Source organism: Pongo pygmaeus, chromosome 10 (genome assembly GCF_028885625.2).
Source record: "Pongo pygmaeus isolate AG05252 chromosome 10, NHGRI_mPonPyg2-v2.0_pri, whole genome shotgun sequence".
Taxonomy (NCBI): domain Eukaryota; kingdom Metazoa; phylum Chordata; class Mammalia; order Primates; family Hominidae; genus Pongo; species Pongo pygmaeus.
This window is the reverse complement of record NC_072383.2, coordinates 111722004-111745721: the sequence shown is the minus strand read 5'-3', so window position 1 is coordinate 111745721 and position 23718 is coordinate 111722004. Positions and strand designations below refer to the sequence as shown.

Here is a 23718-nt window from a genome sequence, read left to right as displayed (position 1 = left end):
TAAAAAATAGTGACCTATATTTATTTATTTATTTATTTTTTGAGACAGGATCTCACTCTGTTGCCCAGGGTGGATTGCAGTGGTGCCATCATAACTCACTGCAGCCTGCACCTCCTGGTCTCAAGCAATCCTCCAGCCTCAGCCCCTGAGTAGCTGGGATCACAGGTGTGTGCCATCATGTCTAGCTAATTTTTTTCATTTGTATTTGGTGGAGATGGGGTCTCACTACGTTGCTCAGGCTGGTCTTAAACTCCTGTGCTCAAGTGATCCTCCTGCCTCACCTTCCCAAAGTGCTGGGATTCCAGGCATGAGCCACCTCAAATGGCCTCACATTTAAAAATTGGGGCAGACTCACACCAGTCCAGATTTCAGAAATCCCCAGATATCCAAGGGTGGGGCCACAACAATTGGCCTCCTTGGCAACAGTGAGCAGGAGCTGAGTTATGCTGGCCCCATTCATGCCTTCAAGTATTTATTGAGCACCTGCTGCATATCAGGCACTGGAGAGCAAGACAGTTAAAAAACCTCTGCCTTCCCAGACACTGCACGCACTTCTATTAGTTGCCCAGGCCCTGTAAGCATCTGAATTTGCAGCCTTTGTGTAGATGGGTAAGCTGAGCTGCGGAGAGAAACTTGGGCAAGATCACCTGGCAAATTAGAGACAGGTCTTGGACCCAGCCTCCCTGACTGTCATTTCCACAGGGCCAGGTGAGTAACACCTTGGAAGATGTGAAACTTCGCTCCCTAGAACAGAGGAAGCTGGGGAGGGCAAAGCTTACCCCAGCCAGGGGGAGGGCCCTGGGAAGGTGGTATTCCAGGTAAACTCTGTGCTTCCTCTTACCCTGCTCTGCTTGCAGTTGGAGGGGGAGGGGACAAAGGCCCAGTCGGTCATCTGGACAAGAGGTGGCTGTGCTGCAGCTGCTGGCAGGACTGTCCTGGCAGCCTCCTTTGATTGCCTCGTCCTTTGTTCTGCATCTCAGGGTACTCAGCTCCAGGGCCCAGTGCCAGACTCCCTCATGCACCCCGTCACCGGCCTGCCACTGCTGTCTGTGCAGGCAGCAGTAGCAGCCTGGAGCAGCTCCAGAGGGATGATGGAAGGAGCCCAGAGAGGGAGAGGCACTTGGCCAGGGTGGCCGAGCAAGGACACAACCATGTGGGACCTGGAGGAGACTCAGCTCCTAGCCCAGCAGCTCCTGGGCCCCAAGGTAGGGGACAGTCCTATATGCTGGGACTTCCTTGGTGCCTGGCCTCCTGTATCACACCCATCATCACCCCACCACTCACCCCCAGAACAGAAGCACCTTGAGGGCTTCTGTGTCTGTCCTGTTGATTGTGACATTCCTAGTGCCCGGACGGTGCCTGGCACACAGTAGGTGCTCATGAAATTCCTGATGAATGAATTAATAGTGACCACAATCACACGAGTTCAGTATGCATCTGATGATGGACTATCATCACGTGGAAATCACACGAGTTCAGTATCCATCCTGATGATGGACTATCATCAGGTCCATATTACAGGTGAGGAAACAGAGGCTCAGAGGCTCAGAAGCTCAGGGAGGGAGTGTGGTTTACATAAGGTCACAAGTCTCCCTACCCACTACGATTCTTTTTTTTTTTTTTTTTTTTTTTTTTTTTTTTTTTTTTGAGATGGCTTCTCACTCTGTTACCCAGGCTGGAGTGCAATGGCTCAATCTCAGCTCACTGCTACCTCTACCTCCCAGGTTCAAGTGATTCTCTTGCCTTGGCCTCCCGAGTAGCTGGGATTACAGGCGCCCACCACCACGCCCACTAATTTTTGTATTTTTGGTAGAGACAGGGTTTTACCATGTTGGCCAGGCTGGTCTCGAACTCCTGACCTCAGGTGATCCACCCACCTTGGCTTCCCAAAGTGCTGGGATTATAGATGTGAGCCACCACACCCGGCCTACACACCCCATGATTCTTAGTAAGCAGCTGGGATGGGAACCCAGAGCCCGGCCCTTACCAACAGCATTCCCCGAGGCAGCTGTTTCCAGGTTCCAGGCCCCGTGTCCTCAGTTGATGTCAGCCAGAGGCAGCTAGGGGCTGCTGGGGGTGTCTATGTCAACGCAGAGGCTGGGTGGGCTCATAGGGGGTGACTATCTAAGGGCCTGGAGCTGTCCTGGGGACTGGCCACCACCGGTTGTGATTCCAGAGCTGGGTGGAAGGCTGGAGGCCCAGGGAGAGACGGAGGAGGCGGGCGGAGGCCTGGGAGCACCCCAGCACCCCCATGCCCCAAGAGCATCACCCTGGGGAGAGAGGGACCTCAACCCCATTGCCTACTGCCTGAATGGGCACTTGGAGCCACTGTGACCAGTCCTGCCCCAACCCCTTGTCCTCCCCGTGTCCTCCCCGTCCTGGCCCCTCCTCGTCACCCTCTCATCACACCCTCCATCATCTCCCCTCCCAACCCCTCACGCTTCACTCCTTATCACCTTCTTCACCATCCCCTCCACAGCCCCGCTACCTGTCACTTCCGCATCACCTCCCCCACTCTAGCCCCCACGCTTCCCATCACAGCTTCCATCTCCTCCTTCCTCTCCAGGTCAGACTCCGCAGCTCCTTTGGAAGAATGAGGCGGGGGATGGGAGGAAGCTGGAGAGGAGGAGGGAGGGAAGAAGGAGGAGAAAGGGGCCAGGGGAGGAGAAGGAGAGGGAGAGGGCTGCGAGGGGGGTCTGTCCCGGGCATCCCCACCCCCAGCCCAGAAGGCGCGGGCGGGTCACTGATGGTGCTGTCCAAGGTACTCGGTGGCCTGGGCAAGCCTGGGAAGGGCCCTGCGCACCCAGCTGCAGACATGGATCTGATCTCCGACCCATCTCTTCTCAGCGTGGGCAGGCGGCTCCCCACCCTCTGAGCTTCAGCTTTACTATGTGTAAAATGGGGTGACGCCCGCTGGCTGGGTGAAGGGAATCCAGACAGACTGTAGGAAGTGCCTGAGGCTGCCCCTGCCCCACCTGCTCCAGCTCCAAGGGCCCGTGATTAATGAGGCTGGTCCTGCAGCGTGGCTGTGAGTCCCCCGGGGCCTGGCTGCTAAAGGGCAGCAGCTGGCAGCCCAGCCTGCCAGGCCCCAGTGGACCCCACGAGGCCTCCTCTACCCATCCCCTATCTCCCATCACAGCCTCCCTCTGCCACCCAGGCCTGAGACACTCCTCCATGACCCTGCTGAAGGACCCCTGCTGTTTCCTCCACCTGGAAGTGTTCCTCCTATCATTCTATTTACCCAAATCACACACTCTCAAAGGACTCCTCCTCCAGGAAGTCCTCCTCTCAGAGGCTCCAGGCATACACCGAGCACATCCCATGGCTGAAGGTACCCTGCATCTCCCTAGTGAGGCATTTAAATCTTTTTCTTCCTCGATCATGAGTGCTTACTACGTGCAAAGTAGTATCCTCCATGCTTTTATCTACATATCTCATTTATGTATCTCATTATGTCCTCATGACAACTCTCCCAGCTAGGGACTATTCTTATGCCCATTTTACAGAGGAGGAAATAAACTCAGAGAGGTTAAGGAATTTGCCCATTGTCACACAGCCAGCAAGGGGCCAAGCTGGGTTTTAGGTCTGTATCTGTTGTCCTTATGAGTCAGAGGGTTCAAAGGCTATTCCCATGATATGCATTTGCCTTCACCTTCACTAGACTCTGAAATTGATCTGAAATGGATAGATTAGACTCTGAAGTGGATTTTGCCCTTCTCTCTGAATCCCCAAGACCCAGCCCAGGGCCTGGTACTGAGAAGCCACCAATGACTACCAAATATGAGCGATGAATTTACAGTTTCAAAACAGGCTTCTGGAGTTAGCCAAGCAGCCAGAGACCATGGGTCTGCAATAGTAGAAATACAGACAGTTTGACTGGTGGTTGGGGAGCACCCACATATGGATTAACTGGACCTGCTGCTACCAGAGATAGACCGCTCCCTACCCCTACACATAGTCTTTCTTGCCCCTGGCATCAGGCCCAGCCCTAGTCTCCAGTGAGGAGGCTGGAGAGAGGGTCCCAAAGGGTCCTGTAACCAGGAGCTGAGCCCTGGAGGCCTCCAGGGTAATGCAGGCTGTCCCTGCCTTGGGCTAGACCCTGACAACAAGCCCCAAGAGCGCTCTCAAGGGAGAAGGGGGAGGGGGTTCTCTCAGCCCTGACATTAAATGTCACCTTGTTTTCTATCCCTAAGGCCTGTCTGGGGGGCCTGGGCTCTAGCTTAGTACTGGTAGGCTGTGTGACTTTGGGGAAGTCACTCACCCTCTCTGGGCCTCACTGTCCCCAGTTGGTGTCCAATTCTGGAGGTGCTTTCTCCGGTGATGGGAAAAGTTCCTCCCATCTGGGTGGTAACAGCCTAAGGGTCTCCAGCCTAAGTGTCCTCAGATAGTGCTTCCTCTCAGGGCAGGGACCAGGGCTGAGTGAAGCCCAAGGTTTCCAGGGAAGGAGGCAGGATGGAAGATCCCGGAACAAGCCACCACCTGCCACTCCAGCCTGTTGGCTAGCTTGGGGGCACCAGAAAAGGCCAGTCTTGCAGCCTTGGGTATGGCATCTGTGGATGGTCCCCAGCTGGCCTCCCTTGGCCTCAGCTATCCCATCAGCAGAACGGGCAGGAGGCTGCCATGCACCCCTCCAGCAGCACATGGAGAGCGACATGGGAGATACCAGGCAGATAGGTGCCCCTGCCCAGCTCCGGTCATATGAGGGCAGGGAGCGAGCTGGGAGCTTCCGCGGAAGTGGCTGAGTCACACCTCTGTCCAGCTGTGTGAACTGGGTGGGAAATTCAGGGTCTGGGTGAGGCCCTCGGAGGCGGCTGTCCCAGTGGCAGGGGATGTAAATGACGCCCCAGGGAAGATGTGGCTTCTTCTCTGGGAGCAGAAAGCCATTCTCAAACCTTTCCCCCACTGCTGGTGGCAGCCAACCCCCTCACCCCAAGATGCTGATGGCTCCTGGGCCCAGCCCAGCCACCAGCTGAGCATACCCCTGGGCCATGGGCTTCCCATATGAGGCAATCTTTGTCTGTGGGAGAGACGGTTGGAGACAGAGGGAAATGAAGAAAGAAAGCTTTGAGGGAAACTGGGCACTTGGCTCAGTACTGCGAAGCGAGCAAGCGACCCATCCCTCGCCCAGCTCTGACCCTCCCTCCAACCCTCTGCCTGGGACACCACCGTGATTGATCTAACATCATCCAGCTCAGGGTCACAGCATTAGGCCTCCCCGTGGAGGGGCTCCAGTTTCCAGTCCAGACTCTGGGCTCTGGACCTGGAGGGCTTCAAAGGGAACCTCACCCCCTGCAGGGAGCAGTGAAAACAGCCCAGCAGGGGAAAGGTGAGGGGGCACCGGCTGAACAAACAGCAGCCCCTGTGGGGCCAGAGCCTGGCTTCTCCCCTGTGGCCCCAGCCTGACACCTGGGCTTTCTTCCGCTGGCTGCACTGCACGAGAGGCACATACACAGGGCATGTGTGTGTCAGCATTGTGCGAGCAGGCTGGTGCTGTGTGTATGCACACGCACGTGTACCTTGGTACACACCACGAGGCGTGGAGAAGCCATGCTGGGTGTCCTGTGGCACCAGCACGGTCTTACCCCATGCTCAGGTTAAGAGCATGTGGGGCAGGGGTCAGTGACCTGCGGCACACAGGCCAAATCCACCCACCATATGCTATTGTGCAGCTCAGGAAGTAAGAATGGCTTTTACATTTTTAAATGGTTGGGGGAAAAAAAAGAATATTTCATGACCCGTGAAAAAGATATGAAATTCAAATTTCTGTGTCCACAACTAGTTTGACTAGAACACAGCCACACTCGTTCACTTACATATTGTCTATGCTGCTTTTCTGCTCCAATAGAGTTGAATAGTTACAACAGAGACTGCGGGTCCCACAAAGTTTAAAAGATTTATTATCTGACGCTATCAGAAAAAAAATCAGCCAGCTCCTGCATTGGGAAACTAGCAAAGCTAGGGCAGTCTCCCCTCAAAATTAAAGTTCATCTTCAATGAACATATCAATAATTTTACAATTAGAAAATCTAGACAGAAGCTTGTGTTGATTTCAGCCACATACACGTGAGTTTTGGGTTTTACAGCATTATGTTGGAGTGTGTGTGTGTGTGTGTGTATGAAATATGATATTTTCAAGATTCACGGCCAGGCACAGTGGCTCACGCCTGTAATCCCAGCACTTTGGGAGGCTGAGGCGGGCAGATCATTTGAGGCCAGGAGTTCAAGACCAGCTTGGCCAACATGATGAAACCCCATCTCTACTACAAATACAAAAATTAGCCGGGTGTGGTATGTGGTAGCTTGCCTGTAATGCCAGCTACTTGGGAGGCTGAGGCACGAGAATCACTTGAACCCAGAGAAAGAGGCTGCAGTGAGCCGAGATCGCACCACTGTACTCTAGCCTGGGTGACAGAGTGAGACACTGTCTCAAAAAAAGAAGAAAAAAAAAAGATTTAAGATCTCTTGCTTGTCTCTCTTGTACCCACAGTGGTGAGCACGTGCTAGATGCACAGTAGATAATTAGTTGATGTTTGTGGGATAAAATCAGCCAGATTCTCTCTGTTCAACCCGACAACCCTGCTGGAGAGGTGATGCTCTCACCCATTTCACGGATGTGGAAACAGATCTGGAGAGGCCTAAGGTCACACCGTTGGCACTCAGGTCTGCTCCCTGCCGGTTGAGGTTCTTTTCCAGTCCGTTACCAATGAGGACAAGACGTCCTTTCTTGACATTATTTTGCTCCTGGGTAAAGCGAGGGAAAAACCCTCACATATCTGGTGAGGAGGCCTCTTGCCCCACTCTCCAGCAGGTTCCCAGGCAGCCGAGGTCTCCTGCCAACCGCAATAGGTTTCCAGGCCTTCCTCCCTCTCTGGTTGGGGTGGGAGGGGGTTCCTGGCAGGCTCCCAGGAGTCCATTTAGGAATGAGTGTTTTTTTCCCTTTTCCGGCAAACAGGGGGCAGGTGTGGAGTGAACAGCTCTGGAGAGGGGGAGAGGGGAAGTGACCGGAGCTGAACTTCTGGGGGATCCAGTGAGGCTGAACCATAAAAGGGGTACTATTGAGAGAATGGGGCCTGATGAAAGGGGAGTGTGCAAGTCTGGGGACTCAGGAACATAAGGGGATGCTGTGAATAGAAATGGGGGTCCCCCCAAAGATAAGAGGATCAAAGGTAAAGTTGCCAAATTGGCAGCCTTGTGGGGAGTCTGTCCCTGCTTCTAAAGGACCCCGCCGCCCATCCCCAACCCAGCTAGGTCCCGGAAGATCTCTACACCCAGCATTAGCTCTGAACCTGCAGAACACCAGACCTCCTAGCAAGGAGTGACGGCCGCCCACTTCTGCTCTCACAGCCCTGCCCTCTACCCCAGGAGAAAACAGAATGGGGCAGGCAATGTGCAACACTTCCCATTCTTCCATCAGGTCCTTGGTGCCTCTCTGGAAGAATGGGCGCATGGAGCTAATGATGACTTCTACTCTCTGGATCAAATTCAAAGTTCTTTGCGTGGCTGTCCAGGCCTGTACATCCAGTCCTTGCTCAGCTGCATCTTGCACCATCTTCCCCTTGGTGGGAGATGCATCCCAAACAGAACGGACTTAAATGTCCTCTGCTCCTTCCCACCCCGGGGCCTTTGCACTGGCTGTGCCCTCTGCCTGGGACACCGGCACCCTCACTCATTCTTCAGATCTCTGTTCAAACATCACTTTCTCAGGCTAGCCTTCCCTGAGTACCTCTGGGCCAGGTTTAGTTCATGCTCTCAGATCTGCCACTGATTGTCTCTGCAGTGATATGTTTGCTTGTTCCCTGACCACACCGGGACCTTCAGTGTAGGTCCTCCAGCAGAAGACCTTGACTGATGACTTTGTTTTGCTCCCTGCTGTACTCCAGTGCTTAGCACAGAAATTGACATACAGCAGAGATCAATAAATAATCATATGATGGAATGCATGAACAATTGGCACCACCAGTGATGGTGGTCAATGCCTGGAGTTATGGAAACATAGATGTACTTATCTGTACCATCAATAAGCCATTTGTTATGAATTCACCTGTGTTTCCAGACATGGTAAGCACTCTGTGGGTACCAAGCAATGTTCCGGACTATTGGAAAGTTCAATCATTGCAGAAACTTCTATTGGGCTGTGCTAGTTAGAAAGGCTGGCCTCCTTTCTAACTAGCACGGTCTAATAGAACTTTCTGCAACAATGCAATGTTCTGGATCTACACTGGCCCACAAGGTACCACAAGACACATGTGGCTATGAGCACTTGAAGTGTGGCTAGTGAGACTGAATAACTGGATTTTACATTTTACTTAGTTTTAATTAATGTAAATTTAAGTAGCCACATGTGGTTGGTGGCTACCATATTGGTTGGCACAGCTCTAGAGGGAAAGAGAGCATCCTACCAGCCTGGGGTTATTACGTGTGGTTCTGTCATCCAGGGATTCATAGGAACTTCCCCAAACCCCATCAGCTGGTCCTTGGGGGGTCAAACACGCCAAGGATTTCTAGGCTGCTTCTGCACGGCGGGACCCCACCACTCTCCACTGCCCATGGAGCTTGTCACAGATACCACCGGGCAATGACTCAGGGAGATCTCCCCAACAATGACAAATCTCCAGAACAAAAGAGAGTAGGCCTGAGAGTGGGACCTCATCGTTTTTATCACCATCATCACCTATCACATTACCACCAACACAACCATCAACATCACCATCATTACAACCACAATAGGATCACCAATACCACTAAGTAACATCCACACACAGGGCTACCAGCCACACCACATGGCCACGAAGACTGCCACCAACATCATTTTCTCATTTTCTCCATCATCACCACCCCATCACACCACTTCCAGCAGCACCACCGACACAACTATCAATGTCACCAACACCAATGTATCCCATGGTTAACGCTATCACTGACATCACCACCAACACTGCCACGTCACCATCATCCATCCCTCCATTATCACCAAGACCCCACCACCATTAATACTATCACTGAGTCACCACCAACACAACCACTAACACTGTTTCCTCCATCATTGCCACCTCACCCCACCATCAACACCACCAACGCCCCCCATCCCCAATTAATTACCACCAGCACGACTCCACCCCACAAACCAACACTTGGAGCCAGTATAGGATAACAGTTAAGAGCTTTGGTTCTGGAACTCAACTGCCTGGGTTTAAATTCCAGCTCTGAGTTTAAATCACTCAGCTTCTGGGAGACTCGGTTTCTTCATCTATAAAATGGGACTCATAATAATACAACAATACACAGACTTACTGCCTGTGATTCTTGGGAAAAATCAAATGAGGAAGTGCATGTAAAGCCCTTATTCTACAATCACATGCTACTGCTATTCTAGGTTCTGTGCTCAGTGAGCACAATTTTATTTAATCCTCACTCAGCTGTGAGAGATATTGATCTACCCATTTTGCAGATGAGGAAACTGAGGCTCAGAGAGATGATGCAACTTGCCCAAGGCCCTACAACTTGCTCAGAGGCTGCACTGGAATCCCAGTCTTAAACTGGACAAGGTTAGACTGCCCTGTTTTTCTGGAGGTGAGGCAGGGAGTTGGGGAAGGGATTTGGCATCAGCAGATTTACTGGGATTTTCAGCATCCCACGCTGCAAGGTAGTGGTGGCTCGGCGGGGCGGGTGGCATGGGGTGGGTGGGGAGTCTGCTCACCTGTGTCCTGGCGAAACTGGTGCATGGACTGCAGGTCGATGATGTAGGGCACAAGCTGGGCGTCCACCTGCCCCAGGACCACGGAACCGCGAGCGTCCTCCTTCAGCACGTTCTCAATGTGGTGGCACACGGTGGCCGTGTAGGGCCGCCAGCGGCTGTGCTCATTCAGCCACTCCCACACCACCACCCGGGCCACGTTCTGCGGCGGGAAGCCCAGACCATTCACAGGCATCAGCCCACCGTGGCCTGGCCGTGACATGGCCGCCACTGCCTCAGGGGCCAGGTCCCCCACTATTGCGGGCCCAGCTCCTCCTGGGCCTGGCAGCAGGCGGCAACTTCCTCTCTTCCCAGGGGGACAGCAAGGACCGTCTGGCCTCCTTTCTAACTCTGGGTTCTCTCTGAGGCCTAGAGGCCTCCGTTAAAGGAATGTGGGGTGGCCATCCAGGCTGCAAAGACCCCTTCCCTGTAGAGCCTTCTCGGATAAAGGGTACTGCCCTGGAAAGCAAGTGTCTCTCTTATGCCGGAGGAAACAGCTCTAAAGTCCTTGGCCCCCTCGGCTGGCTCAGGTAGGGAGTGAGGCAGCCGCCCCTGTTCGAGGTCCAGCCTCTTCCGTGTTGTCTCTGGTCCCTCTTCCCCGCCAGACAGGGCCTGTCACCCAGGAGGCCTGGGCCACAGCCTGCTGCTCCTGCGGCTCTCAGCCAGCCCTCTGCACTCCCAACTGCGTCCCAGACCCTGCGCCTGGCTTCAGTGGGGCTTCTCGCCTCCCTCCGGTCTGGGCCCCCTTCTCCGACGGCTCCTGCCGAAGGGGGCGTCCCTGCCCCCTTGTTCCCTCTCCACGGTGTCCTGGAAGGCCTGGGTGGCCGCAGAACGCACGGGGGAGGGGTGCGGCGTGGACCCCCGGGCGGCGCGCCTGGACTGCGGCTCCGGAGCTGGGCTGGGGGACGAGGGGGACGAGGGGGGCGGGGGCCCGTGGGCACGCCCCACCCCACTCGTGCTCGCGACCTGCCAGGAGACAAGAGTGGAGAGGGCCCTTTAAGAGGAGAGCGCAGCACCCCCTCCCCCCTTCCCAGGAGAGCATTCGGCTGAGAACAATGGGGAACCGAAGGGGGACAGCAAGGGGGGCGTACGGGGTCGCCCCGCCCGCTTTCCCTTGGGGCAGGCCTGGAGGGAAGGCTGGGGCCGGGGGCGCGGTTTTCCGAGACTCTCCGCCTGGGGGGCGCCCTCCTTGGCTCCCGGAGCCTTCCCTTCCCCCGGGGCCCTCGCCTTGCCGGGGGGATGCCGGGTGCGCTGGGATGCGCCGGGAAGCACGGGGATGCGCGGCGCTGCAGGCGCGGCCCAGGGCCCCTCGGGGGTCGCGTCGCGGAGGGGGCGAAGCCAGGAGCTGGATCGTCTCTGCCTCCCGCCCTGGGGGTAACAGCCCCGCTTCCCCAGCCCAGACGTCCCCGAGCCGCTCGCGGGCCCCCAGCGGGAGCCGGGGGTGGGGTCCCTAAGCACCCGCGTTCTCACCGCCTCTCTTCGTCTCCGGCTCCGGCTCCGGCTCCGGCTCCGGCTCGCGCTCCAGCACCGCCGCCTCCTGGGCTCCCCCCGGAGTGGGAGGGAGCCGCGGTCCCGCCTCCGCGCCCGTTCCCTCCCAGGCCCCTCGGCCGCCGCGCCGAGCTTTCCGCGCGTGGACAGACTGCCCGGCCGACGGACGGACGCAGGAGCCGGCTGGCGGCCGCCGGGATCCCGCGGGTGGGAGGAGACCTCGGCCGTGCTCCGGGAGGGAGAGGGGAGGGGGCGGAGGAGGAGGAAGGGGAGGAGACAGATCGCGGCCCTGAGCGCCACCGGCGCTGACACGCGAGTCTCAGGGCGCCCCAAATCCTCGGCCAGGCCCTCCCGAGACCCCAAGGGGCCTTCTGACCCCAAGCAGGGCGTGAGGCAGGGAGTGGGGTGTTTAGGAGTCACCGGCTTGTATCTTTGTCATCTTTATTTCCAGTCTCCCAGTCCAGGGCCTGGCACTGAGTAGGTGCTCAATAAATGCTTGAATGAATGAATAAGATCCAGAGACTGTCTAAAGAAAGATCTTGAAGCATTCAGAGCTAGCCTCCTTTCTTCCTCTAACTATTCCTGGGGGTGGGAGGGTGCTGACAAGGCCTGATTCAGACTCAGATGGAACCGTGGAATCTGAAGAGTACAGATGAGGAGACTGAAGCCAGAGAGAGTAAGACCCAGGCCCAGGATCACAGAAGCTTAGAGCGGTGCCCAGACACCAACCACGATCTGAATCTCCTGCCAGTACCCAGTTCCCAGCCCTGAGCCCACTTCCCCCAAAGCACCCACCTGCTCCAGGTGAGGGGGTGGGACCAGGGGAGGGGACCCTGGCCAGGAGGTGAGATCCCGGAGGAAGAGAAGGGCAGGCCCTTTGCCATGTCATTCACAGCCACCTGCAAACAACTGGTGCTCAATAAATGGTGGGCGAGCATTGGTTGGATGGAAGGGAAGGCTGGAAATGGCAGCGGCTCAAGTGTTAACGGGATGGCCAGTCCCTCTCTCCTCCAGCAAGCTGGATGCAGCTGAGACACACATTGGCTGGGAGGGGGGTGGACCACCTGGGGCCTGTGGGTGTTTAGATTGGGGAAGATGAAGGATGCGTCCGGGAACTCCAGCCTGGGTGGCTGACGGGGGTCAGTGGCCTGTTTGGGCGCCTGCCCAGAGCAGCCCACGCCTGCCTCCCCGGGGCAGATGGGGATACACTAGGCAGGGTCAGGGGCAGGCTGCTCAGGGGTGCTTTCCCAGAATCCAGCTCTGGCTCTCCAGCCAGCTGGAGGGACCTCCCCTCCCCAGGCCCCTGCTCTGACCTGCAGCCCAGTGTTGGATGGGCTTTTTCAGATTGGGTCAATGATTTCTGCTTGCTTTCACCTGCTGTAGACTAACGAGCGAGGCTTTGCATAGGGCAGGGCCAAGTCTGACAATACTCCCACAGGATCACTGAGTTCTGGGATTTTAGCCTAGGGTCCATGGATGGCCTTCTGGGGTCCATGAAGTCCCCCTCTCCCATTACAGGCAAACTTGTGTGTCTAGGCATTGTGTGTCTTGTATGTCTGGGAAGAAAGGCTCTGGCTGTCAGCAGATTCTTCTCACAGGAGACTGTGACTGAACAGATTCAGAGCAGCTGCTCAACCACCTTATGTTATGGAAGGATCTGGGGACCCCACAGTGGAGAAGAGAGTGGCTTAAGATCGCATGGTGATTTAGCAGCAAATTGGAAAGAAGAACTCGTGTCTCTGGACTTCCTGTCTAATGCTATTTAAGGTCTGATTAAATGTCACCTCCTCCAGGAAGCCTTTCCTGAATTCACCCTATCTTCCTCTGTGTTCCTTTGCCCATACCTTGACATGACACCCTGTATCACAATTAGCCTCTTAAATGAAATCTGTCCCTGCTAGAGTGAGATAGCCATCATATTCATCTTGGTGTGGTGTGGCTGGTGCCCCATTACATAAGGGTGTCATTTACTGAGTGCCTATTATGTGCCAGGCACTTAAATAATACTTACTACTCTTCATAACTGCCCCACAAGGAAGGTAATGTTGTCCTCATTTTACACATGGAAACAAAAAACCTCCTGAAGCTCAGAGAGGCTAAGTAGCTTACCCAAGTTCCCACAAGGAGTAAGTGGCAGAGCTAGGGTCTGAGTCCCAAATGCTTTTGCACCGCCCATAGCACCATGCTGCCTCTGTGTTTGTTGAGTGACTGATGGATGGCATTCAGCTGAGGATCTGGTGCAGCGTGGCCCTTAATGGCCCCTCTCAACTGGGTTTGGAACATCTGGGAATGCAAAACTCTGCTCCCAGGGAACTTGGGGAGAAAAGAATTCCAAGGAGAGGGAAGGAATTTGGCCACCAAGGAGCCCACAATTCGCGGGAGGGGTGGCTCAGATACCAATGGGGAAGTCAATAGGACAAAAGCAATCAATCATGAACTGTTTTTTTTTTTTTTTGGTCCATTGAGGCATTTTATTCATATGAATTTATTACATCCCTAGAAAAACAATCCCAAGATTTTCCCTCCTGTGTGTTTTTGTCTTGCTTCCTTACAGTCCCTGATACCAGTTGAGGTTGTCAGGACAATGAAACCAAAGGGGATAGGGGTACCATTTTTCTAGATCTTTGAGTTGCACATCAAACTGGGGCTTGTCACTGTACACTTGTTTAACCTGCCTGTGTGCTCCACAGTGATTTTTCTAGCTCTGTGATTATTGATGATTTCAAATTCACTGATATAAACTAAACTTCATCATCACACTTAGAAGCTAGATGACGATTTTGGAACACAACCTAAAACAACCTGGTATTTGCTTCTCTTCTAAGCATGTTGATGCTATTGAGAGCACTGGCCAGGACATTCACATGAACCATTATAGCAGCTCAGAAAGATGGCAGAAGGAGACCAACTCATTTTTTTTTGTTCTGCCATCCATCATCCACTTATCCATCCACTCATCTATCCATTCGTCTATCCACCCATCCTCCATCCATCCATTCCACCCATCCATCCACCCACCCACCCACCCATCCATCCAGTCATTCATCCATCCACCCACTCATCCATCATCCATTCATCCATACACCCACCCACCCATCATCCATCCATCCATCCATCCATCTATCCATTTATTCATCCATTCATCTATACATTCATGTATGAAATTTCCCACCTTCCTTCCTTCCCTTCCTCCATCTCTCCCTTCCTTCCTTCCTTCCTCTTTTTATTTTTATTTTTTTTAAGATGGAGTCTTGCTCTGTCACCAGGCTGGAGCGCAGTGGTGCAATCTCGGCTCACTGAAACCTCCGACTCCCTGGTTCAAGTGATTCTCCTGCCTCAGCCTCCCAAGGAGCTGCAATTAGAGGCATGTGCCACCAACGCCCAGCTAATTTTTGTATTTTTAGTAGAGACGGGGTTTCACCATGTTGGCCAGGATGGTCTTGATCTCCTGACCTCACAATCCGCCTGCCTTGGCCTCCCGAAGTGCTGGGATTACAGGCATGAGTCACCACTCTTGGCCCCTTCCTTCCTCTTATCCATTTATTCATCCATCCATCCATCCATCCATCCATCCATCCATCCATCCATCTATCCATCCATCCAAAAAATACCAGATGCCCTCCTATGTGCCAGGCACTGGGCTATGTGCTGAGATACCGAGATGACCCAAGCATCATGGTCCCTGCCCTCCTGGGTCTCAGAGTCTAGTGAGAAAGTCAGACATGAATCAAAGAATCACACAAAGTGTAATTCCAAACTTTTGCAAAGACCATGAAGGAAAAGTTCAGGATATCGTGAGGACATCTAACAGGGGTCCTATCAGGTCTAAGGAATCAGGGAGGGCTTCTCAGAGGAGTTGATGTTTCAGCTATTCCCTGAAGGATTCATAGGTCTGAATGTGGCTGAGTGGGGTAGGAGGAGGAATGATTAAATCAGAGGAAACAGGGTTGTGCAAGGGCCCAGAGGTGGGAAAGAGCTTGGTGTGTTAAAGCAACAGAAAGGAGACCAAGTAACCATTGAGAAAGAAGAGGGGTGAGCCTGGGGCCAGAAGAGGCGGAGCTACCACGCAGGGCCTTGGAAGACCCAGTATGGGTTTGCAATTTTATCCTGAGTCATGGGGAATTACTAAAAATTTGATGTGATTTGATTTGTGTTGGAAAGAGCCTGGAATTAACTAATTAACTCAAGAGCCTTGAGTACCTACTGTATGTCCAGCCCTGGTCTAGGTACAGGAGAGTCTGGAAGGGGACACAAAACAAGATAAGTAACACTGAAGACCATATTAGGGGAATGTGCATTAGGGTATGAGCCCTGGGAGACATATGCCACCCCTGTCCCCAGCCTGTGGAACTGAGTGAGTTAGGCTTTTTTGAGCCCTTCTCTCCAGCCCTCTACATTCTTCTGTGCAGACCAGCTGTGACCTCCCCTTCAGCAGTTGAGAAAAAGTTTAAGTGGAAAACAGGAAACAGAGTGAGAAGGACTGTTTGGGTGTCTCTGGGGACTAAAATGGGGCCCCTGGAAGTCAGAGTGTTCCTTGGGCCTGTAGGACACTGGTGGGGTGCAGGTGGTGAAAGGTCTTTTGCTGCCTGCTGAAAATGGGCGGTAGAAGTGGAGAAGCCTCAGAAGGGTGACATCCACAGCCAGCCTTGCTTAGCGAGGAGGGTCTGCAGGCCCAAGGTTAGGGTGGGCACTGCTCTTGTGGCCACGTGTCCAGGTCATGGCTCCTGGGAGCAGTGTCTCCCCATCACCAGGCAGAGGCTGGTTCCAGGTGAGCACAGATTCATTCCAGGGTCTTGCTCTGAAATTCACATATAGCCGGAGTTGAAAGCAGCTTGAGCCTGTATGGGCCAGATGGTGAGATGAACACCCTCCCCACCCCAGAGCGCTGGGTCCCACCCTGGACTCACGTGAGAATCTCCTGCAGAGTGCATACAAATTACCCACGTCCAAGCTCCACCCTCAGAAACTGATGTAGTTGGCTGGGGGGTCCAGGTATTCGTAGGCTTTGGCCAATGGTTCTTTCCCTGCATTTAAGGGATTAAAACTGAGAGATGGTTGTCAACCTGTCTCTAGGTAGTTGGGCTAATCATATGTGATACTGTGAGCTTTTAGGGCCCATTTAGAGCCATCCATTTATTCATCTAATCAGATGATGTTTACTGAGCACCTACTGTGTGCCAGATACCATTCTAGGCACTGAAGATACAATGATGAATAAAAGACATAAAATGCTTGCTCTCCTAGAAGCTGGTCTTGTAGGTGGCAGGAGAGAAAAAGTAAATAAATGCATAAATATAGAGTGCATCTTGTAATGTTAGTGCAGTGGAGAAAAATTAAGCCCTCTTAGACATTACTGGTGGGGACGTGACTTGGTACAACCATGTTGGAAAACAGCCCGGCTTTATCTCTGATAGTTAAGCACATATACACCCCGTAGTCCAGCAATTCTACTCTGGAGTAGGGACCTTGGAGAAATTCTTGCACAATCACAGCAGGAGTCCCGTAGAAGGATGTTTATAGCAGCTCTGTTCACAGTGGCCAAAGCTGGGAAATAACCCAAATGCCCATCTGGAGAGAACAAATGAATAAACTATGGTTTAATTCCCAAGATGAAATATTACACAGCACTCAACACGAAGGAACTATACGGCCACACGCCGAAATATGGATGGATCTTTGAAATAGAGTATTCAATGAAAAATGTCCTGTTGCATAAACATGATTCTCTTTTTATAAAGTCAAAGGCAACTAAAATTATGGGCACCCATATGTGATAATAAACTGTATGAAAGGGAAATAAGGGAAGAATAAATACAGGATTTAGGATGAGGATTAAGAGGGGAATGTGGCGCCGTGGGTTGGGGGACCATATGGTAGGATGTAAGTCACTGTCAAGATCCTAGCTTTTGTTTGGGTAGTGGTTTCACAGGTGTTTATTTCATTCTTCTTCTTTTTTAAGAGACAGGGTCTCGCTCTATCGCTCAGGTTTCAGTGCGGTGGTGCGATCACAGCACTCTGCAGCCTCCAATTCCTGGGCTCAAGCAATTCTTCTGCCTCAGCTGGGGCTACGGACATGTATCACCATACCTAATTATTTTATTTTATTTTTGTAGAGACAGAGTCTCCCTTTGTTGCCCAGGCTGGTCTTGAACTCCTGGGCTCAAGTGATCCTCCTGCCTTGGCCTCCCAAAGTGCTGGGATTACAGTAGTGAGCCACTGTGCCCAGCCATTCTTAAAATTAACCAATTAATTAAAAGCTGATGAGAGTATTATTAACCCCCCTTTTTTGTGGACCAAGATTAAAGAAATAAGCAAGTAAGCAGGGAGGGGCTAGATCATCCAGATCGTGCTCAGGGTGGAGATATGATTGCCGTTTTTTCTTTTTTTGAGACAGGGTCTTGCTCTGTTGCCTAGGCTGGAGTGCAGAGGCACAATCACGACTCACTGCAGGCTCAACCTCACTTGCTCAATTGACCTTTCCATCTCAGCCTCCCGGGTAGCTAGGACTACAGGTGTGCACCTCTACATCTGGCTAATTTTTGTATATTTTGTAGAGACGGGGTTTGGCCATGTTGTCCAGACTGGGGTTGCAACTTTAATCAGCTGGTCAGGGAAGGTACTACCCAGGTGACATCTGAGCCATGACTTGAAGGAGAGAGTAGCGAATAAGGGGAGATCTGAGGAAGAGGGCACCGGGTAGAGGGCACAGCAGGTGCAAAGGCCGCTAGATGGGAGGGTCCTTGACATGCTGTAGGAATGGCAGGGAGGTCAGTGGGCTGGAGCAAGTGAGTGCAGCCACATGAGAAGCAGGCGTAGGGAGGGAGAGAGATGGAGACACTGGGGAGAAGAGAGGGAGAATGTTTCCTGAGTTTCCCAAGGGGTTCATATCCCGAATCTGTTCTTCCCAGCGACTGGCTATTCAACTTTTCTTTAGGTTCCATGAGGCACCCCAGTTTCCTTGAGGTGGTTTAATTGGGTTTCTATTACTTGTAAGCCAGTGAGTCCTACCTGGTGAAATCACTGGCCCTGTGGCCAGAAGATCATGGTGTGAGTTTCTTCAAGAAAGGTTTCTTAAGAGAAACTGCAAACTGGAGGGTAGGTGCTCGCACAGCAGAAGCCCCTGGGAGGTGGAAGGGGACCCAGGCCGGCATCAGCTAAGGGGCATGGAATAGTAGTTAGCCCATTCATGGAGTGATTTCTAGGTACAGGGATTTTATTACACTCTTTCTTTTCTTTTCTTTTGAGACAGGGTCTCGCTCTGTCACTCAGGCTGGAGTGCAGTGGCATGAGCTCAGCTCACTGCAACTTCCTCTGCCCAGGTTCAAGTGATTCTCTTACCTCAGCCTCCCAAGTAGCTGGGATTACAGGCATGAGCCACCATGCCCGGCTAATTTTTGTATGTTTAGTAGAGACAGGGTTTCACCATGTTGGCCAGGCTGGTCTCAAACTCCTGACCTTAAATGATCCATCTCGGCATCCCAAAGTGCTGGGATTACAGCTGTGAACCACCTTATTATGCTCTTTTAATCCTCCCAACAACTCTGACAGGCATTATTACAGATTTTACAGGTGGGGAAACTGAGGCAGCAGAGGTTATGGCATACACAGTGAGTAGTTGAGCCTGAAAACCCCAGGTCTGGCTGACCTCGGAGCTCTTGCACCTGGGATATGAGGGGTCTGATCTATTTCTATTGCGGTGTCCCTTTGTCTTTGGGGACCACAGTTTCTCTCCTTTATAGTGTGGGTGGGTGGGTCCTTGCCTCCTCTCCTCTCTTCCCCAGCCCCTGGGCCATCGAGAAGGCCTATGGGCCGCCAGGCGAAGTGGGAGCACTCAATCTGGAACTCGCTGTGTCTCCAACATGGAGAGAAGGAACCCAGAGAAAGAACGGGGTTTAGAGTTAGTGTGGCCTGGGGTGTGGTGGAAGTTTGGTGTGGCTAGGGGACTATGAGAGGGAGTTGGGGGCAGGTGTGTGTGTGTGTGTGTGTGTGTGTGTGTGTGTGTGTTGCTTATGCAGAGCTGGTCCATCTGGGGAAGGGTGGGGGGAGCAGAAAGGAGAGAGGAACTCTAGTCCTTTTCCTCCCTGTACAAATCGACTGCCTGAGTCCAGCAGGCTGGGCTGAGAAATGAAATGGGAGCGTGTGTGTAGAACGCCCCCTAGTGGTCTATTTTGTTCCTTCGTTCTAATGCTGGAGACATTTCCAGATAACTTATTTTTAATTTTTTTATTGCAATAAACATGCATACCATAAAATTTACCATCTCAATTCTATCTAAGCTAAGTGTTCAGTATATACGCATTGTCCTACAACCGATTTCAGTACTTTTTCATCTTGCAAAACTGAAACTGTACCCTTTAAACAAGAATTTTCCCATTTTTCCCTCCCTCCAGCCTGTAGCACCCACCGTTCTACTTTCTGTCTCTAAGAACTTGACTAGTCCAGTACCTCCTATAAGTGGAAGCATGCAGTGTTTGCCTTTTTGTGCCTGGCTTATTTCACTGAGCATAATGTCCTCAAGGTTTCCCCATGTTGTAGCTGTGTCAGGATTCTCTTCCTATTTAGGGCGAATCATATTCCACTGTACATATATACCACATTTTGTTATCTATTTGTTATCTGTTCATCCGTCAGTGGACCCTTGAGTTGCTTCTACCTGTTGGTCATTGTGAATAGAGCTGTTATGAGTATGGGTGTACAAATATCTCTTCCAGACTTTGTTGTCACTTCTTTTGGGTATATCCCCAGAAGCAGGATTGCTGGATCATACGTGCTAGACTGAACTCCCCCCTCCCCAATTCATATGTTGAAGCCCTCACCTGAAATGTGACTGTATTTGGAGATAGGGCTTTTAGGAGGTAATTAAGATCATAAGGGGATGGGCGCTGTGGCTCACGCCTGTAATCTCAGCACTTTGGGAGGCCGAGGTGGGTGGATCACTTGAGGTCAGGAGTTAGAGACCAGCCTGGCCAACATGGTGAAACCTCGTCTCTACTAAAAATACAAAAATTAGCCAGGCGTGGTGGCACGGTCCTGTAGTCCCAGCTTCTAGGGAGGCTGAGGCAAGAGAATCCCTTGAACTCTGGAGGGAGAGGTTGCAGTGAGCCAAGATCGCGCCACTGCACTCTAGCCTGGGTGACAGAGTGAGACTCCGTTTCAAAAGAAAAAAAATCAAAAGGGGTCATAAGGATGGAGTCCTAATCTGATAAAAATGGGTAGCCTTATAAGAAGAGGAGAGACAGGGATCTCTCTTTCTCCTTCCCTGTGCATACAGGCAATGAGGAATGGCTGTGTGAGGGAGTATCAAGAAGACAGCAGCCTGTAAGCCAGGGATGGGGGTCTCACAAGAACCAGACCTTGCTGGCACCCTGATCCCAAACTTCAGCCTCCAGAACTGTCGGAAGTAAATTTCTGTTGTTTAAGCCACCAGCCTATGATATTTTCTTTTTTCTTTTTTCTTTTCTTTTCTTTTCCTTTCCTTTCTTTCTTCCTTCCTTCCTCTTTCTTTCTTTCTTTCTTCTTTCTTTCTCTTTCTTTCTTTCTTTCTCTTTCTTTTCTTTCTTTCTTTCTCTCTCTTTCTCCTTCCTTCCTTCCTTCCTTCCTTCCTTCCTTCCTTCCTCCCTCCCTCCCTCCCTCCCTCCTTCCCTCCCTCCTTCCCTCTCTCTCTCTCTTTTCTTTCTTTTTTTTTCTTGACAGTCTTGCTTTGTCTCCCAGGCTGGAGTGAAGTGGTGCGACCTCGGCTCACTGCAACCTCCACCCCCCGGGTTCAAGCGATTCTCCTACCTCAGCCTATCAGGTAGCTGGGACTACAGGCACATGCCACCACGCCAGGCTAATTTTTTTGTATTTTTAGTAGAGATGTGGTTTTGCCATGTTGGCCATGCTGGTCTTGAACTCCTGACCTTGGGGGATCCACCTGCCTTGGCCCCCCAAAGTGCTGGGATTACAGGTGTGAGCCACCACACCCGGCCCGATATTTTCTTATGGCAGCCAGAGCGATTACAATATAGTAATTCTATTTTTAATTTTTGAGGAACTGTCATACTGTTCCCAGAGCATTTTACATGACCACCGAGAGTACACAGGGTTCCAATGTTTCTGCATCCTCACCAACACTTGTTATTTTCTTTCTTTTCTTTTATTAAAATAATAGTAGCCCTCTGAATGGGTTTCCAGGTAGTTTTTCTCCCAGCCACCAATGAGGCCTCCTGTGTGCCCAACACCAGGCTGAATATGTCACATGCCCAGTGGTTAGTATCATTCCCATTTTACAGATAAGGACACTGTGGTTTGATGGGACAAGTAACTAACGCAGTGTCACCAATGAGTAAGTGCTACATGCATCACTGGCTCCAAGTTGGATTTCTTGACTCTAAAGTCAAGAATCCTAATGGAAATCCTATTAATCTTGGTGATGATGGTGGTGATGATGACAAGTAGCGATTACAGAGCATTACTCCTGTGACAGGCACTGTCCCCAGCTCTTTACATACATTTTAACAGATTTAATCCATAACAACCCTATGTGATATCTACTATTATGATCTTCATTTTACAGATGAGGAACCGAGGCACAGAAAACTCAATTTGCTTGTTCAAAGTCATATGGCAACTAAATGGTACAACCAGAATTCTAACCCATTGTCCTGTTCTGCCTTCATATGGGCACTGATGGCTCCAAGAAAATCTCACCTACCAAAATCTAAATTCCCCCGAAGTAAAAATGAGGGAGGCAGCCTTTGCTTCAATGAAAGCGTCACCACCATAACTCTCCTGGTTAGAGGACGTAATCCTCATGCCGTTTTTGTGGAGGATGTTTTAGTTGAGTTTGACAGAGCCTCAGATTGACCCTGAGATGAACTCTGGGACCCTAGGAGCCAGTGTGCAACCCTGGTCTCCTATGGAAAGCCCCAAATCAAGTTTGAACCCTGGCTGCTTTCCTTTTTCATTTGTTAAAATTTTTATTTTAAATTAATTTGGGAGCTTATAGAGAAGTTACAAAGAGTACAATAAATTCTTTATACCTTTCACCCAGATTCCTCAAATGTTAACCTTATATTTGATTTCTTCCTCTTCCTCCTCCCCCTTCTGCTCCTCTTCTTCTTCCTTCTCCTCCTCCTGCTTCTTCTTCTCTCTCTCTCTATATATATACATACATATATACACACACATACATATATATACATACATATATACATACATATATACATACATATATATACTATATATATATATATACACACACAGACACACAAACACAATACATGGATATGTATAATTTTCTGAAACATTTGAGGACAAATTGCATACACTATACCACTATACCCCCTAGTGCTTCAATATGTGTATTTCCTAATATAAGGAAATTCTTTTACCTGACCACAGTACAATGATGACAATCAGGTAATCAAAATACAATTACCTAATCTATAGCCCTTATTTGTATTTTGCCAGTTGTCCCAATAGTGTCCTCTACTGATAGCAAAATAAATAAATAAAAAATCCAGGATCATGCCTAGCATTTAGATGGTGCTAGACCATCCATCTCAACCAACCTGCCTGTCGAGGCAGAGGCATAAGTGAGCCCAGCTAAGACTGGCACACCTGCTTGGCTGACCTGTAGATTTATGAGAGATAATACCTGGTTGTTGCCTTTAGTCACTTAGTTTTGGGGTAGCTTTTCAAGCAGCAATAGAAATGATAGAGCAGGTGCACTAACCAGGATGTGTGGGCTGCAAATAACAGAAAACCCAACTAAGAGAGGCTTAGACCATGAGGACACTCTTATTCTTCATAAGGAGTCCTTAGGTCAGGAGCATCCCCCCGCCATCCCATCCCAAAGCCATTATATGGGTCAGGGTTTTCCAGAGAATCAGAACCAATAAAATGTGTATCTCTCTCTCTCTGTAGCTTCCTTCCTTCCATCCTTCCATCCTTCCTTCCTTCCTTCATTCCTTCTTCCTCTTTTCTTCTTTCCTTTCCCCTTCCCTTGTTTCCTCCCTTCTTTCCTTTCTTCCTCTTTCCCCTTCTTTCCTTCCTCCCTCCTTCCCCCACTCCCCCCCTCCTTCCTTTCTTCTTCCCCCCTCCCTCCTTCCCTCCCTTCCCTTTCCTTCTTTCCTTCCTTCCTTCCTCCCTCCCTCCTTCCCTCCTTCTTTCCTTCTTTCCTTTCTTTTTCCCACACTCCCTCCCTTCCCTTCCCTTTCCTTCCCTTACCCTTTCCTTCCCTTCCCTTCCCTCCCTTTCTTCCTTCCTTCCTTTCCCCCTCCCTCCCTCCCTCCCTCCTCTCTAGGAATTGAATTACATGATATCAGAGGCTGGCAAGTCCAAATCTGCAGGACAGGCTGGAGACCCAGGGAAGAGCTGATGCTTCAGCTTGAGTCATAAGCAGTCTGGAGAGATAATTTCTTCTCCCTGGGGGGACATTTGTCTTTTTCTCCTAAGGCTTTAACTCATTGGCTGAACCCACCCATGCTATGGAGGATAATCGCTTTACTCAAACT

General features: G+C 51.3%; 1 protein-coding gene across 1 annotated transcript in view; it reads right to left on the bottom strand.

Annotated features, from left to right (window-relative positions):
- DTX1 (deltex E3 ubiquitin ligase 1) overlaps window positions 1-11430 on the bottom strand; it is a 43657-nt gene extending 32227 nt beyond the window's left edge. Inside the window, exons 1-2 of the mRNA XM_054443759.2 lie at window positions 11204-11430; window positions 9698-10699 (exon numbers count right to left, since the gene is read on the bottom strand). Coding sequence (XP_054299734.1) covers window positions 9698-9956 — 259 coding nt within the window. The 5' untranslated portion in view covers window positions 9957-10699; window positions 11204-11430. The remainder of the gene's footprint in view (window positions 1-9697; window positions 10700-11203) is intronic.
- Between the last annotated feature and the right edge of the window lie 12288 nt (window positions 11431-23718).